General features: G+C 38.4%; 1 protein-coding gene across 1 annotated transcript in view; it reads left to right on the forward strand.

The window, feature by feature from the left end:
• The window catches only part of ATF7IP2 (activating transcription factor 7 interacting protein 2), a 61,607-nt gene that overhangs the window by 21,184 nt on the left and 22,257 nt on the right, over positions 1-18,166 (forward strand). Inside the window, exons 6-7 of the mRNA XM_030301378.1 lie at positions 235-333; positions 2,189-2,343. Coding sequence (XP_030157238.1) covers positions 235-333; positions 2,189-2,343 — 254 coding nt within the window. The remainder of the gene's footprint in view (positions 1-234; positions 334-2,188; positions 2,344-18,166) is intronic.

Consider the following 18,166-nt stretch of genomic DNA (forward strand, 5'->3'; position numbering starts at 1 on the left):
CGACATTAGTGTTACTGTGGCTCAGTTAGAAGTTTGGGGTTTTTATCTTCCATTCTTAAATGGTATAGCAGCATCAAACATGATTTAAATCTTTGCTTATATAAGAATTTCTCATTTACTTGGGTGGCTACCTAAGTGTTAGAAGACTACTTTGGCAAATACATAGTTTTCCCTTCATCTCTATATATTATTTAGTACTCTGGTTTCATATTTGTTTTTCTCTTTCTCTTCTAGGCGAAAATATCCAAACTTCAAAGACGCATTAAAACAGTATTGCAAACTCAAAAGAATTGCTTGGAACCAAATGTATTAACCAATAACACGGCCTGTAAGGTTGGTATAAACATATAGGAGTTTTAATTACCTCACTGACCCACATTACAGGTAGTTGGATTTTAAGAAAGGAAATGTCGGCTTTAAAGACAATACATTTGTTTTTGGAATGTTCCTATGATGCTGTCTCTGCAGAAGATAGTCTGCAGAGTATCCTCCAAATGCCACTTATATTTCTTTCATCAAGTGAGTGGAGAGGTAAAAAATAAAGGAAAATAAAGTGAGTAGAGAGGTGATTTGTGATTACCTAGACTGCTCCCATCCCCACCATTTTATCATGATAAAGAATTTAAAACACACACTACAGCAAAGTTGAAAAAATTTAACAGTGAACACTTGTATACACGGCATCTAAATTCTACCTTTACTATTTTTATGTGTTGATTTTTGTCATATATCTGTCAATCCATTCATCTCCTAAGCCATCTTTATATTTGGTGCATTCTTAAATACTAACGTGTTTTGTAGCAGAATATATTTCCAAAATATTTCAGCAAGGGTATCATTGGAGTTTGGCATCTGTTTATATTTTTTATATAAAATTTGAATCTAATCTTCAATGTACGTTCACTGAGTTTTTTCCTTGTAGTGTCTTTATTTTCTTTGGTATCGTATTTATGGTAGCTAGCCTCAGTAAATGAATTGGGAAGCATTCCTACCCCTGTTCCCTGGAAGTTTGTGGTAAAATTTTTGTTACTGCCTTAAATGTTTGATAGAATCCATCTCTGAAGACTCTCTGGGCGAGAGCTTTTTTTATAGAGAGACTTTTTCTCAAAATGCAACTCTTTAATAGGTATGGGGCAATTCACATTTTTCTCTTTGATCTCGTGTCAGTTTTGTAAGTTACCTTCACAAGGAATGTGACCATTTTATCTAAGTTGTTGAATGTGTTGACAAATGATTGACAAAATTTTCTTGTCCTTTTTTTTTTTTTAAATATTTTTTTATGTTTATTTCTTTTTGAGAGAGAGAGAGATAGAGCATGAGCAGGGAAGGGGCAGAGAGAGAGGGAGACACAGAACCCGAAGCAGGCTCCAGGCCCTGAGCTGTCAGCACAGAGGCTGACATGGGGCTTGAACCCACAAAACAGTGAGATCATGCCCTGAGCCAAAATCAGGAGTCTGATGCTTAACCCACTGACCCACCCAGGGGCCCCAACTAACACAGATATTTTAAGTACTGCAAGTTCTCAGGGCACCTGGCTAGCTCAGTCGACTTAAGTGTCCAACTCCAGCTCAGGTCATGATCTCACGGCTTGTGAGTTTGAGCCCCACATCAAACTCTGTGCTGTCAGCAAGTTCTCTCTCTCTCTGTCCCTCTCTCTCCCCCACCCTCAAAATAAATAAACTTAAAAAAAAAATACTGTAAGTTCTCAACCAAAGCATGTACTAAGTACTTCAGCTTCCAAGTTTTAAACAAAACTCACCAACTGGAAGAACAAGTTGGAAATTTGATTTATTTCTGGTTTTCACTTATTATTAGAAGTATAATGAAAGTAAAAATTTGCTTATTAAAGTTTAATGTTTCTGAGTTCCTATAACATAGTCTGATAGGAATAAAATGTTGTATAAGTACTTAGGTATTTATTTTTCTTTTCCACGCAAGCTAACAAGTTCATTTGTTACTATCATTTTTATTTCCTAGAAGTATTTTTAAAATTCATTTTGGCAGAGAAACTGCAATCATTGTCATTAGCCATCAAAATACGTATAACTTAACGTATGTTTTGCCATATGTATTCGGGAATATCTTGAGAACATTTTCCAGGTGAAAGTTTACCTAGTAGTTGTGTGTGGAAGAATACAAGTGGTAACACTCCACTCCCTTTCAGTGCTTTCCCTCACCCAATTAACAGGTTACAAATTCAGAGACGAATTTGGATAAGAGCCCAGAGTCAGTCAGTAGTCCAGATAAAAGAAAGACTTCGGTGAACTCTGAATCTGCTAACCCTTCACAAAATGCGAGTGAAAAGATTAATTTATCAAGGAAACATGATGCTGTTTCTGAAAGGTAGGCGTTTCTATAAAAATGCATACTTAACTAAGTAGATGCTTGTTAACCTATGTTTCTCAAGCGTAAAACAGCTTAAATGTTCACATTCATTCTTGTCTGTTGTGAAGGAATGGAATTGGTTATCCAGGAATTGGTTACTAAATATGGGCACCTGAATGGCTCAGTCGGTAGAACATGTGACTTTTGATCGCTGGGTAGTGGGTTCAAGCTCCACATTGGGAGTAGGGTTTACTTAAAATGAAAAACAATACTAAGTCAAGTTTAGAATTGACTAGGGGATTGGGTTTTCCATTATGCTGTGTTCCAGCTTTGGTATGGGGACCAGAGTGGTCACTTGATCACTCCTGTGGTTTTTGTTCTACACACGGAAAAGTCAAGGTCCTGTGAAACAGTGGCTTACAAAAATTACAGAGAAGACTAAGGCTAGGAAAGTAAGAGTGGAGAAGAAGTGCCTGAAATTATTAGTTTCTTAGAGGTTGAAAGCAGTGTCATGGCAACTTCAAATTAGAGTGAACAGACTAACTTCCTTGTCTAAAAAAAACATCCAAAGGGAGCCTGGGTGGCTCAGTCAGTTAAGCATCCGACTTCAGCTCAGGTCATGATCTCACAGTTCATGAGTTCGAGCCCCGCATTGAGCTCTGTACTGACAGCTCAGAGCCTGGATCCTGCTTTGGATTCCGTGTCTCTCTCTCTCTCTCTGTCTCTCTCTCTCTCTCTCTCTGCCCTGTTCATGCTCTGTCTCTATCTCTCAAAAATGAATAAACTTAAAAAAAAAAAAAGCATCCAAGACCTGGAACCCCTGATCTAGTCTAAAAGATTTGGGGCTGGTAGGGAAGAAATCATTAGGTTTAACAAAGAAACACGATTACTGATTCCAGCCTAGATAGATGATGGGGGGAGGGGCATTTTAGTGAATTCTTTTCTTTGGTGGTTTTGAACAGTTTTGGAGCTTTATAATACTATTTATTTATTCTTAACATTAACTCCTTAAAATGTCCTCAGGTTTTACTTTTATACGTTAAATTATACTCCAGCTTTTAAAAAGAGAAAAATATATAACCAAAAATAAATAAAGGATGGCCATTATTTGAAGAACAACACCCTTTCTCCAGAGAACTGCACATACCCAAGGAGGCAGCAAAAGAAGGAGAAGCATCCCAAATCTACACCATTTGCAGTAGATTCTTGGTATTTGGGAATTTACATGCAGTTTTGACTCCTCGGAAGAAACCCTAACATTCCTAATATTCCTAATATTCATTTTAGTTTTGAGCCAGGAAGCTGCTATTAAGAAAGCATTTATTTGGTTTATGAAGGCAGGAGTCCCATTTCTTTTTTTTAACGTTTTTTTTTTTTTATTTATTTTTGAGACAGGGAGAGACAGAGCATGAACAGGGGAGGGTCAGAGAGAGGGAGACACAGAATATGAAACAGGCTCCAGGCTCTGAGCCCGTCGCGGGGCTCGAACTCACGGACCGCGAGATCATGACCTGAGCCGAAGTCGGCCGCTTAACCGACTGAGCCACCCAGGAGTCCCATTTCATCGAGTCTTTGTTGTTACCACTTCTTTTTTTCTTTTCAATTTTTTAAAAATTATTTTGAGAGAGAGAGTGTGAGCAGGGTAGGGGCAGAGAGAGAGAGAGCAAGAGAGAGGATCCTAAGCAGGCTGTGCACAGTCAGTGCACAGAGCCGCACACGGGGCTAGAACCCACGAAACTGCCAGATCATGACCTGAGCCGACATCGGCCGCTTAATCGACTGAGCCACCCAGGTGTCCCTGTTGTTACTACCTCTTAATGTGTGTGCTGAAACTCATCAAGTGACTAAAAAGAAAAATAAAATGCTAGTGATAGAAGTTGAAAAGTGAAGACCCCATGAAAATAGCATTTTGTAGACCAATATGGCAAATTTGTCCGTGGCTTTATCTGATAAGAACAGTCTACCTTATGCTCTGTCATGAAGAATCTGCCATTTATGGAACTTGTCCTAGGCAGCCATGCTAACAAGTGTGTATAACTTGACCTGGATGGATGGATTCAGTGGTGAGTTTTAAAAACACCGAAGAAAGAAACAACACCGGTGTTAAACTCTTCCAAAGAATAAAAAAAGAGGAAATACTTGAGTTCATTTTATGAGACTAGATACTACAATCTAGCACAATTCTGATACAAAGTCAATTTTAACATTTTACAGAAATGGAAACCTACAGTCCACTTTTACCCACAAAACAGACACAGATATCCTAAACAAGACACTAGTAAGCCGAGTCCAATAATCTATAAAAGTTGAGTTTGTCACAGCAATGCTGCCAGGTTGGTTCAACAATAAAAAAAATCAGCGAATGTAATTTGCCAGGACAAGAATCATTGTTAACTCACAATAGAGGTCGGATTTGACAAAATACCTGTTGATGATTAAAAACCAAGTTCCTGGCAAACTTGGAATAGGGAGGTAACATCCTTAATCTGATAAAGAATATCTACAAAAACCCTAAAACAGATCTGATGGTGAAATATTGGAAGTATTTCCTTTAAGATATAAAAAAGAAAGGTGCCTGCGGTCATCACTTTAACCTTCTACTGGATCTCTTGGCTAATGGAAGAAAAAGAAGTCAATATAGAGGGTTTAAAAAGAAGGAAGAGGGGCGCCTGGGTGGCGCAGTCGATTAAGCGTCCGACTTCAGCCAGGTCACGATCTCGCGGTCCGTGGGTTCGAGCCCCGCGTCAGGCTCTGGGCTGATGGCTCGGAGCCTGGAGCCTGTTTCCGATTCTGTGTCTCTCTCTCTCTCTCGGCCCCTCCCCCGTTCATGCTCTGTCTCTCTCTGTCCCAAAAATAAATAAAAAATAAAAATAAAAAAAAAAGAAGGAAGAAATATTATTGCTATCCTTGGATGATTAGGGTAGGATTATAATGTAGGAAATGCAACATAACTTACAGATAAATTATTAGGATTACTAAGAGGTTAGCAACATTGCCAATCTCAAATGCGTAAGAAATCAGTTATATTCCTGTATACCTGATACAAACAATTAGGGAATTATAAGATATTTTTTAAAGATACCACACCAATACAGTAGCACCAAATACAGCCATTAGCTAAGCTAGGAATACATTCAATAAGACATGTAATAACTGAAGAAAATGAACAAAACTTCCAGAGATTTTAAGAAAAATTCACTGGAGAAATGTACTATGTTTATGGGTTGCCCAATGCAGTATTTATAGAATGTTCTCACTTTTGTTCAAATTAATTTATGGAGTGCAATTCCAATCAGTTCCCCAGTGTGTAATTTTGTGGAACTTGACAAGATGATTTGATTTCTAAAATGTGTGCGTAAATGCAGTAGATTAAGAAACCCAAGATGTCCATCAACTAGAGAAACACAAAGGAAGGAGTTTGCCATCAGATGTCAGGACACTACTAAACTGCAATAATGAGGATAATGTGATACGAGTGATAGACAAATGGAGAATCCGGAAACCTATGTGTGTGTGGTCAGTGATGGAGAATGTATGGCCCATCATCTGGGACATGAGGGACTTAGTAAATAGTGCAGTTACTTTGCTACTCTTGTTGAGGGAAATATGAAAGAAACTGGATCCCTATATCAGGCTATACATAAAAATCATCCTCATGTGGATTAGGAACTAAATAACGAAAGGAGAATTATAAAGCTTTTAGAAGGTAATATAGAATGTCTCCATGAACTTCAGATAAGGAAAGATTTCTTAAGACACAAATACCTTTGCAATAAGTGAAAAAATTGATCACCTTAAATCTTTTTTTTTTTGGATTTACCACATTCAAATTGGAAACTTCTTCTCTCAAGGCACTATAATTGTAGTGAGAAGACAAGCCATCAAGGTGAAGAAGACATATGCAGCACATAGAACCTATTGAGGACTAGTACCCAGAGTATATATATAAAAGAGTTTCAGTGAGTAAAAGCCAGATAATACAAAAGGAAAATGGGCAAAAGACTTGCATGTGTTTTTCACAAAAGAGGAATTCCAAATGACCAATAAACATATGAAAAGGTGCTCATTTTCATTAATAATCAGGGAAATGCAAATTAAAGCCACAATGAGCTGTCATTTCATATCAGGTAAGGAAAAGTAAAACATTGAAAAATCCAACAACACCAGATGTATTGGAGAGGCTTTGAAATAAAGGGAACTGACTCTGTTTAAAATTTTGTTGTTAGAAGAGCAAATTGGTATAATGCTTTAGGAAAAATTTGGCATTATCTAGGAATATTGAAGATCTGACCATCATTTGATCACACATTCCTATCCTTTGAAACATGCCCTTTAAATGTGCAATAGGATATATGCAGAGGAACATTTATTAGCATTTTCCATAATAGTAAAAAACGAGAAAGAAAAAAAAGCCCATCTACATTTGAAGTGAATAAATTACAGTAAATCCGCACAGTGGAATTCTGTACGTTAGTGGAAATGGAGGAACTGCAGTCACGTGCAACTGAGTTACTCCCGTAAAAACATTGAATGGTTCGATTCTGTTCAAATGAATGTCAAAAATAGCCAGAAAAATAGAAGTACATTATGTAGGAATTCAAGGCTAGATGGTGAACTTAAAGAATAAAACAAAGAAATTAGCACTACAAATGCTATTTATGGAGGAGATTTGTAATACAGGATAGAGGCACATGGGTTTCTGAAATGCTGATCATATAAAATATATTTACCTGAGCGGTGGTTACATGGGTGCTAGCTTTTTAATTATTAAATTAAACATGTGTTTTAAACCCAATTTGAAAATAGTTGCCTATTTATTAGAAAATCTAGATTTATGTTTAATGTAATCTTACTGAAATACGTGGGTTCAGAACTACAGTCTTTCTTCTGTTCTCTTTCATTCCATCTATTTTATGCTCCTTCTCCCTTGTCTGTGTCTGTGTGTTGGTCGCTATGTTAGCCTTTAGAATCAATCTTGTTTTCCTCTTTTCCCATTACCTTGTTAATTACACATCTTCATTGTCCTTTTAGAAATTGCCCCAAAGATCAGATGTGGATCCTTGACTCTAGTAATCAGAATCTCATATGAATTGCTACCTCTGCCATTTTGTAGGCAGTGCTTGACCTTAGAACCCTGTAACTCCGTTTACTGCTCTCACTCCATCTTTTGTGTTTTCACACATTTTCATTTTACATTACAGTTGACACTCGAATAATGCGGCGTCGACCCCACACACAAAACTTCACACATAACTTTTGACTCCCCAAAAATGTTAACTACTAATAACCTACTGTTAACTGGAAGCCTTACTTAAAATAAACAATTAAACATTTTGTATGTACTATGTATTATATACTGTATTTTTACAGTACTGCCATCTAGAGAAAAAATATTAAAAATCATAAGAGAAAATACACTTGGGGTACTGTACGTTATTGATCGAAAAAATTTCCACCTGTAAGTGGACATGCACAGTTCAAACCCTTGTTGTTCAAAGTCCTCTGTATCTTAAATCTCACAAGATAGTATCACTATTGTTTCTTTTTAATGTTTTTATTTATTTTTGAGACAGAGAGAGGCAGAGCATGAGCAGGGGAGGGGCAGAGAGAGAGGGAGACACAGAATCTCGAGCAGGCTCCAGGCTCTGAGCTGTCAGCACAGAGCCCGACATGGGGCTCGAACTCATGGACTGTGAGATCATGCCCTGAGCGGAAGTCGGATGCTTCCCCGACTGAGCCACCCAGGTGCCTGGTATCACTGCTTTGTTACAGTCATTACTCACAGTTACCACATATTTACCACTCCTGTTGCTCTTCATTTCTTCCTGTGTTTCTGTCTTTCGATCTGCGGTAATTTTCCGTCTGCCTGAAGAACTTTGTTCTTTGTTATTTCTTTTTTTAGTTTTGCTCAAGATAAATTTTGTCAGGTTTTTTTGGTTTGGAAACAATGCCATTCTGTCTTTTTTTTTTTTTAAGTTTATTTATTTGAGAGAGAGAGAGAGAGAGAGAGAGACAGAGCGCAAGTGGGGGAGGAGCAGAGAGGGAGAAAGAGAGAGAATCCCAAGCAGACTCCACATAGCGCAGAGCCCGATGTGGGGCTCGAACTCATGAATTATGAGATCAAGACCTGAGAAGAAGTCAGATGCTTAACTGAGCAGAAATCAGATGCTTATCTGACTGAGCCACCTGGGTGCCCTCATTTTGTCTATATTTTTAAAGACTATTTTAACATAGGTATTGACTTGTAGGTAGTTATTTGCTTTCAGAACTTTCAAGATGTCTTTACCTCTGACTTCTATCATCTCTGTTGAAAAGTTAGCTTCAGTCTGATTGTTGTTTCTTCAAAGATCGTGTCTGTATTTCTGCTTTTAAGATATCCTACTTACCTTTGGTTTTCATTAGTGCACTACGATGCTAGTTGTGGGGGCTTGGGTTTAGTGTTTGTTTGGTTTTTAATTTATCTCGATTGGGACTCACCGTTTTCATGAATCTGGTTTTATGTCTTCCACTATCTTTGGAAAAATCTTGGCAATTGTCTCTTCAGATATTCCTTCGGCACCATTCCATCTCTTCTCCCCTCCGGTATTTCAATTACTTGCTTCTCTGTAGCTGCCATGTCTTCTGTTCTCCAGGCTTCAGTCTGGATATTTCCTATTGACCTATTTTCCAGTTTATTAATCCTCTCTTCAGCTGGAGCCTGCTTGGATTCCCTCTCTCCCTCTCTCTGTGCTCCTCTCCCACTTGTGCTCTCTCTCTCAAAAATAAATAAATAAACAAATAAACATTAAAAAAAAAAAAAACCAGCCATCACTGGTATCAGTCAGTAGAACAGTTTTATAAAAGTCACATGTCTTTGAATGGTCACGGGATTCCAATCTTCAGTGTGCAGATACACAGATTAGCTTCTCAGGGTAAGTATTAACAGTTTATATACACACACAAACAGACACACTTTTCTACATGCATATATATACACACACATTTATATAAATAATTTTTAAAAATTAAGTTAATTGACATAATGCCCACTGAAAACTACACAAGGTAAATGTATAGCCTGGCAAATGTATAGCTTAGAAAATAAAAACATTTTGTAACTATCTCTTGGGTCAAACCAGTGCCATCCATTCTGCCTCATGCCTCACTCCTAATCACCAATCCTGCTCCTACCAGAGCGGCCTAAGTAACACTATCTGAACTTTTAACCTAAGTTTTTGGTTGGTTTTCACCTTTATAGAAATGGAGTCAGACTCAGGGAACACTTTGGTGTCTTGCCTCTTTTGTCCAACATTATATGTTGTGAGGCTCATCCATGCTCCGCTGAGCAGCAATGATGTGTTCATTCTCTTTTCTGTATAATGTTCATCATATGAATATACCTCAGTTTACTTATTCGTGGGCACCTGGTTTGTTTGCAGATTGGGGAAATTATGAGTAGTGCTGTTATGAACATTCCTTTACATGTGTTTTGGTGAATGTACATACACACATTTCTGTTGCCTGGAAATGGAATTGGTAGGTCCTAGAGTATATATGTACTTTCAGGTTTAATAGATATTACCAAACTCTTTACCAGGGAAATCATACCAAAGCTGTATTTCCATTAGAAAGGATAATGAGGTGGTTGTTCTCCCATATCCTTGCCATCACTTGATATTCTCTTTTTTGCTCCGCCACATTGGTACGTTGATAACACCACGTATTGTTTTTGAATTTGTATTTCCTTCTAATAATGTAGTGAAGTACAATGTTATGGTTGTGAGCCATTCTAATACCTTTTATGAAGTTTCTCTAAGACTTTTGCATGTTTTCCCTTTGAGTTGCCTGTCTTAGGTTTTTTGCCAGATATGTTTACAATGAATACCTTTTTCTAGTCCCAGGTCCTTCCACTTTCTTAATAGTGTCTTTATATGAATTGACTTGTTAGTTTCAGTGTAGTCTTTTTTTTCCATAGTTTCTTTCCTGACGAATGTTCCATTTGGCTTTAACTATGTCTCTGTCTTTCCTCACTATTCTTAAAAGTATTAATTATAGTTTTTTTAATGTCCTTGTGTTAGAACTCCAGCATCCACGTCATGTGTGTAACTGTTGCTGTTGCTGTTCTGTCAGTTTCTGGTCATTTGATTCTGTTTTTCGGCACACTTGATAATTTCTGAAAAATTGGTGAGGCTCTGGAATGATATACTGTACACAAGGTTCATTCTGTCCTCTGGGAGAGTAGGGCCTGGTCACCTAAGCTCCTCAGAGAATTGTATAAATTTAGGCTTGTTGTGAATGTGGCAAGGTTCCTTCTACCTTTCGTTCACTCTGGCTCTTTTTTTTAATTTTTTTTAATTTTTATTTATTTATTTTTTTTTAATTTTTTTTTCAACATTTATTTATTTTTGGGACAGAGAGAGACAGAGTATGAACGGGGGAGGGGCAGAGAGAGAGGGAGACACAGAATCAGAAACAGGCTCTGAGCCATCAGCCCAGAGCCCGACGCGGGGCTCGAACTCACGGACTGCGAGATCATGACCTGGCTGAAGTCGGACGCTTAACCGACTGCACCACCCAGGCGCCCCATCGTTCACTCTGGCTCTTAAGACATAGCCCTCTGTTTTGTTTTGTTTTGTATGGAACAAACATATGTGAAACTTAAAAAAAACAAAACAAAACAAAAAACCTAGCCCTCCACGGATTCCTGGCTGAAAGCTTGGAGCATTCACTAGGTCCCTCCACTTTAGTGGGTCTCAAATTGCAATCTTTACCACCCCAGCCCAGTGAAAAAGCCAAAAATTCCACTCTTTTAAAATCTTCTGCTTGGTTTCTTAGACTCCTAAAATAGCACTGTACTGTATTTGGGTTGCCTAGGTGGCTCAGTTGGAGGAGCATGTGACTTACAGTTTTCAAGCCCCAACATGGGGACAGAGATTATCTAAATAAGTAAACTTAAAAAAAAATACTAGAAATACTTTACAAATGTTAAATGAAGAATTTTGAGATTGATAAAGAGATTTTGACTCTGGTGTAATGAACATCTGAAAAGAATTGCTTATGGTTAAGCAACAAAATAAATATAGTTATCAATCTTTCAACCATATGATCACTATCACTAGTAGAAAGAAATACATACAAAACAGTTTTGTCAGAGACCAAAAGTGGATAGAAGATTAAAATGTTCATGATCAAATTTCGATCTAAACATTTGTTTTTATTTACTGAACTTAGAAATGATGGCTATTAGACTCTCTTATTGATAAATTTGGGGGGAAATTATTGAATTAAATCTGCTTTAAAATGTGCATTTAAACCAGTTGATTTCACAAAACTAAAGGGAGCATGTAGGAAATGTTCACTTCTGTCCATGAAGTATTAATTACTACAGGAATTGTTCTTTGGTTGTCAACAAATAGAAAACCAAACTAAAAAAGAAAAAGAATTGTGTTCAGAAATGTTCGACAGGGATCATAAGACTGTGTTCCCTGGGGAAAGGGAAGACCCTGAAATGCACCCTACAGTGTTCAAGCTTACTGCCCAGAGGCATTTCGCAGGTTGAAAGACAGGGGCAGGAAGAGCCCAAACAGCCTACAGGTCTTGCTACATTTATTTATTTATTTTTACATGTTTATTGTCTATTTTGAGAGAGAGAGAGTGAGCAGGGGAGGGACAGAGGGGGAGAGAGAAAGCATCCCAAGCAGGTTCCACGCTGTCAGGACAGAGCCCAACATGGGGCTCACTTCACAGATTGTGAGATCGTGACCTGAGCTGAAACCAAGAACCCAATGTTTAACCTACTGAGCCACCCAGGTGCACCTGAGATCTTGCTACATTTAGATTAGAGACTTGGAAGTCTGAGTTGGCTAGAACTGTGAGGCAGAACAGTGATGAAAAGAAACTGTTTAAAGATAGAGGTCTGATGACTTGCAAAGGGACCCTCTTGAGTTATTGTTTGAATACAGATCTTTACGTGCAAAGGATGAAACTTCAAGAGGCTGGGAAAAGAACCATTGAAAAGAAGAAGACCAAACATTTCTTGGGTATTGTACAGGGTAGGAACATTTTGCTTTCCCTCTGGCTACGATGAAGAAACGTAAAGTATGAACACCAGGTAGAGTCTTTAGGTGGGCATGCTATAGTGGGGCTGGCTTCATCCTCAAAACTGCAGTGGACCTACTCCCAAAAAACTGAAAGGACACCAAGGATGAAACTAATCCTGAGTATTTAACTGCATGCCGGAATCAAGTCCAGCATTCTTTGAAAGAATGAAATGTCATCCATCACTCAACAGTGTAAAGTTTACAATGTCTGGCACCTTTACCAGGGATGCAAAGTAGCCAAAAATATAATTCATTGCAAGGAGAAAACTGAAATGATAGAAACAGACCTGGAAACAGTATGTTTGATGGACAACCACAACATGAAACAGCTGTTAACCTGTATAGCGTTCATGTCCTACGATAGAAAGGAAGATGGAGGATGTAAAAAACAACAACAAAAACACCCAAGTTGAACTTCTAGAGGTGAAAAACACAGTAACTGCAGAGTACACTGATTAGGATTAAGAACAGAAGAGATAATTACTCATTTAAAAAACAGTGGAATAGTACTAGAAACTGTTCAAACAAAAGCATGGGGAGGTAAAAGACTAAAAAAGAAAAAAATGAACACAGCATCAGAGACCTTTGGAACAGTATCAAGCAGTCATATGTGTGTGTGTGTGTGTGTGTGTGTGTGTGTGTGTATTATTTATTGTGTGAGAGAGAGGGTGTATGCAAGCGGGGAGAGGGGCAGAGAGAGGAGACAGAGAATCCCACGCAGGCTCCGCACCGTCAGCACAGAGCCCTATACAGGGCTCGATCCCAGGAACCTGAAAGATCATGACTTGAGCTGAAATCAAGAGTTGGACACTCAACCGAATGAGCCATCCAGGCGCCCCAGTGACAAGATCTTAAAGGCAGCCAGAGAGAAAAGACTCATTACATAGAAAGGAACAAACAAAATAAGATAAGGAGACTTCTTGCTGTGCACAATGCAAACTAGGAGGCATTTCTAAAGCATTGGAATGAGCACATCTCTAACGCATTGAAAGAAAAATGACCCATTAAAATTTTTACACTCCTGTGAAAATACCTTTCAGACACGTAGGGGGAAACAGACATTTTCCCACTAAAAAAAGGTGAATATAGGGGGGTGGAGAATATATCAGCAGACCTGCACTGCAAGAAATGTTAAAGGAAGTTCTGTAGGCAGAAGGAAAACAAAACCAGATGGAAATGTGAATCTATGCAAAGGTAAAGAGATGCAGAGTGCTGGATATTGTAAATATGTGGGTAACGTAAAGTATTTTTCTGTGTTTCCATATAGGGTATATATGCATATATATAGTATACTGTTCCTCTATATTACATGGTGTGTGTGTGTGTATGTATATGTGTGTATATATGTTACATAAGTCCTGTTTAATACAGTGTTTCTGCATACAGGCCACAGACAGTTGGAATTTCAAATTTAAAATCCATCCTATTTACAATAATGTTCTTTGACATATACATAGGGCTAAGATTACTAAAATATCTGTAAGACCTAATTTCAAAACTACAAAGTAGATATCAGGTTTGTGATCCAGCATGCAGGGAGTCACCACTCCTTTCTAACGACAAGTAAAAAGCTGAACAAATTGAAAAAATCAACAGCTCTTCTTAGAACCACTAGAGAAGAAGTAAGGTCACAGAGCAACGTCCCCCCCCCCCAATGGAGAGGACAATAGGCAGAAATATTCATCACGACATCCAGGAACTAGAGCAGAAGACTCCGTGGGAACCAGTCCCAGGGTAGGAAAACCTAAACTGTAATTGCTGGAGGCTCGGTGTAGACAAATCAAGAGTTAGCAACTCCAGGTGGGGCTTTGCCAGGGCCTTACGGTGAATACTGGAGAAAAATCCCCTCGTGCTTATGGAGGCGGATGGTGAAAGGAAGCTTCTAAAATACACCAGAGCACTCTGTTCTTGACAAGGCCTGTCCTAGAGAGAAACTGTTACCAGAAGTTAACCTACCTGGGGGAAAGGAAATGTCCAGTTCCTGCTCCCTCTGGCCTTCCATCTGGAGGAAGTAAATACCCAACTCCACCTGCTCCAGCCATCCTGTCCCGCCTAAAGGGTGTCGGGGACTGAGAAGCACTGGTGAAGTGAAGTCCACGCTCCAAGGGCACAGGCTTACTTAAAAGCTGAGAGCTAATCACAGGACCAGTAGAAGCTTCCCCTCCCTGCCCTGTCTTATTAATGCATTACCAACTTCCTTTTTATCATAGTTCCTTTCACCCAGTATATCATGTCCCCCTTTCAACAACAAAATATCACAAGACACACTAAAAGGCAAGAAACACGATTTGAAGAGACTTAAACAAGCATCAGAAGCAGAGTCAGAAATGTTCAAACTATCAGACTAGGAATTTTGAAAAATTACCACTTTGCTAAGGGCTTTAATGAAAAAAAGGTAGAAAAAAAATGCAAGAACAGGTAGATAATGTAAGCAGAGAACTGGAAATTTTATGAAAAAGAAGTGCTGGAGATCAAAACAGCAACAAGAATGCCTTTGATGGGCTTATTAGAATGGACATCCCTGAGGAAAGCTTCACCCAGCTTGAGAATGACAATAGAAGCTTGAAAACAGAAAAGCAAAGAGAAAAAGACAACAGAAATCTCCAAGGAGTTGGGACAACTACAAACGAAGGCACATAAGCATAATGGGAACACCAGAAGGATAGAAAAGGGGAGGAGGCTGATAGAAGGAGTAAAAGTAATATTTCAAGCAATCATGATGAAGAATTTCTCCCAAATTAATGTTAGATACCAAGTCACAGAACCAGCAATCTCAGAAAACACCAAGCAGGATAAATATTAAAAAAAAAAAAAAACACCTACATTTGGGCATACGATTTTTAAAATCCCGAAAATCAAAGATAAAATCTTGAAAAAAGCCAGAGGAAAAAAAACACCTTACCCATAGTTGAGCAAACATAAGAATTACCTCCAACTTCTCCTTAGAAATGATGTAAGCACAAAGAGGGTGGAGTGAAATGTTGAGAGAACAAAAAACCACCAACTTAAAATTCTGTACTCTGTGACATTCTCCTTCAGTATCAAAGGAGAAATACAGACTTTCTCAGACAAACAAAAGTTTAGTGTGCTTGTTGCCTGTAGACCTGCCTTGCAAGAAATGTTAAAAATTCTTTACAGAGAAGGAAAATAAATCAGAAAAGCAGATCTACAGAAAGAAAAGAAGATTGTCAGAGATGTAATAAGCAAAGGTAGAGCGCAAGCTTTTATTCATCTTATTAAGTGATTTGACAAGAGTTTGTTGGAAACAATGGCAACAGTGTATTTATGTATGTGTGTGTTTGTTTAAATGAAATGAATGATAGCAATGATACAAGGCAAAGGCAGGAGAGATTAGGAATATTTTGTTGTTGGGAGGTACTTGCCCTACTTGTGAAGCAGCATAGTGTTATTTGCCAGTAGTCTTGGATTCGTTGTAAACGTATAGACTCTAAGGGAACCATCTAAAAAAGAAGTATAACTGATAGGCTATGAAAGGAAGGAAAATAGAATCATATAAAATGTAATTTTATTCGTCACTGCCAAAACTTGGAAGCAACCAAGGTGTCCTTCATTATATAAATAAACCGATACATTCAAGACAATGGAATATTACACGATACTCAAGAAGAAATGAGCTCTCCAACTATGAAAAGATCCAGAAAAAACTTAAATGCATATTGCTAAATGAAAGGAGTCAATTTGAGAAGGCTGTATATACTGTGATGCTAACTACATGACATTCTAGAAGAGACAAAACTATGGAGACACTAAAAGGATCAAATACCACCAGGGAGTTAGTGAGGAGAAAAGAATAGGTGAAGCACAGGGACTTTTAGTGTAGGGCAGTGAAACTTCTGTCTATGGTTCTATAATGGTGGATATATATCATTTTACATTTGTCAAAACTCATGGAATATTCACCACGAAGAGTGAAACCAATTGTAGAGTGTGGACTTTGACAATGATAATGATGTGTCAATATAGGTTCATCATCTGTAACAAGCATACCACCGTGATATAGGATTTTGATGGGGAAGTTGTGGGCGGGAGATTGGTTAGGGACAATAAGTACATGGGAACTCTCTGGACCTTCCACTTAATTTTGCTATAAACCTAAAGCTGCTCTTAAAAAACTCATCTGTTAGTTTTTAAAAGTACAAGAAATTGCTGAAATTAAAGGAGACCTAAATATAGGGTGAGATACGTCATGTTTACAAATCAGAAAATTCATTATTAATGTCACTTCACCCAAATTGTTCTGTACGTTTAGTGGAGTCTCAATCAAAATCCTGGTGGCCTTTTTTTTTTTTATAGATAGTAACAAGCTGATTGAAAACTTACATAAAGTGCAAAAGATCTATAAGATGAAAGCAGTGTTAGAAGAACAAAGTTGAAAGACATGCACTACCTAAGTTTAAGACTTTTATAAAGTTGGGGCACTTAGGTGGCACAGTCGGTTAAGTGTCCGACTTCGACTCAGGTCATGATATCAAGGTCTGTGAGTTTGAGTCTTGCATCGGGCACTGTGCTCAAAGCTCAGAGCCTGGAGCCTGCTTCAGATTCTGTGTCTCCCTCTCTCTCTGCCCCTCCCCCACTCACACTCTGTCTCTCTCCCTCTCTCAAAAATAAACAAGCATTAAAAAAAAAGACTTTTATAAAGTTATAGTCATTAAGACAGCACTTATGTGGTGGTGTTTAGGATAGACCTACAAATCAGTGGACAGGTTAGAGAATATACATATGATCCAGTGGTTTTCAACAAAAAATCCCAAGGTAATTTGTGGGAAAAAAGATAGTCTTTTCAACAACTGTTGCAGGAATAACCAGAGGGGAAAAGTGAACCTCCCCTCTTAGCTTACACCATATACAAAAATAATTTGAAATGGATCGTAGACCTAAATACAAAAGCTCAAATTTAAAACATCTATAAGTAAGTGGTGTAGGGGCGCCTGGGTGGCTCAGTCAGTTAAGCATCTGACTTTGGCTCTGGTGAGGATCTCACGGTTTGTGAGTTTGAGCCCCACATTGGGCTCTATGCTGACAGCTTGGAGCCTGGAGCCTGCTTTGGATTCTGTGTCTCCCTCTCTTTGCCCCTCCCCTGCTCACACTCTGGCTCTCTCAAATAAACATTAATTTTTTTTTTTTTTTATTTAGAAAGTGGTGTAACTCTGTGCATAGAAAATTCATCTAACAATTTTATGGGCTTAATGAAATTTTTGTCAAGATTTTCTTAAAGATTCTGATTTTAAATATCAAACTCACGAAAGTAGTAGGGGCACCTAGGTGGCTCAGTCGGTTGAGTGTCTGACTCTTGATCTCAGCTCAGGTCTTGATCTCAGGGGTTGTGAGTTTAAGGCCTGTGGGAACCCATGCCCAGGGTGGAGCCTACTTTAAAAAAAAGAAAAGACGGAATTATGTTTAGGCCTCTCTTATTTCAGGGCACCTGGATGGCTCAGTGGGTTAAGCATCCAACTCTTGATTTCAGCTCGTGGTTCATGAGATTGAGCTCTTTGCTGACAGCCCAGAGCCTGCTTGGGATTCTCTCTCCCTCGCTCTCTCCTCCTCCCCCATTCATTCTCTCTCTCTCTCTCTCTCTCTCTCTCTCTCTCTCTCTCTCTTCCTTCCTCTCTCTCAAATAAATAAACTTTAACAAATAATATAAACTCATGAAAGGAGTCTGGGTCAAATGGGAGCTGAAGACAATCTTCTGACTCAGGATATTCTGTAACCGCAATCAGCATCATTTACCAACTTTGTTTAGT

This window comes from Lynx canadensis, chromosome E3, assembly GCF_007474595.2.
Source record: "Lynx canadensis isolate LIC74 chromosome E3, mLynCan4.pri.v2, whole genome shotgun sequence".
NCBI lineage: Eukaryota > Metazoa > Chordata > Mammalia > Carnivora > Felidae > Lynx > Lynx canadensis.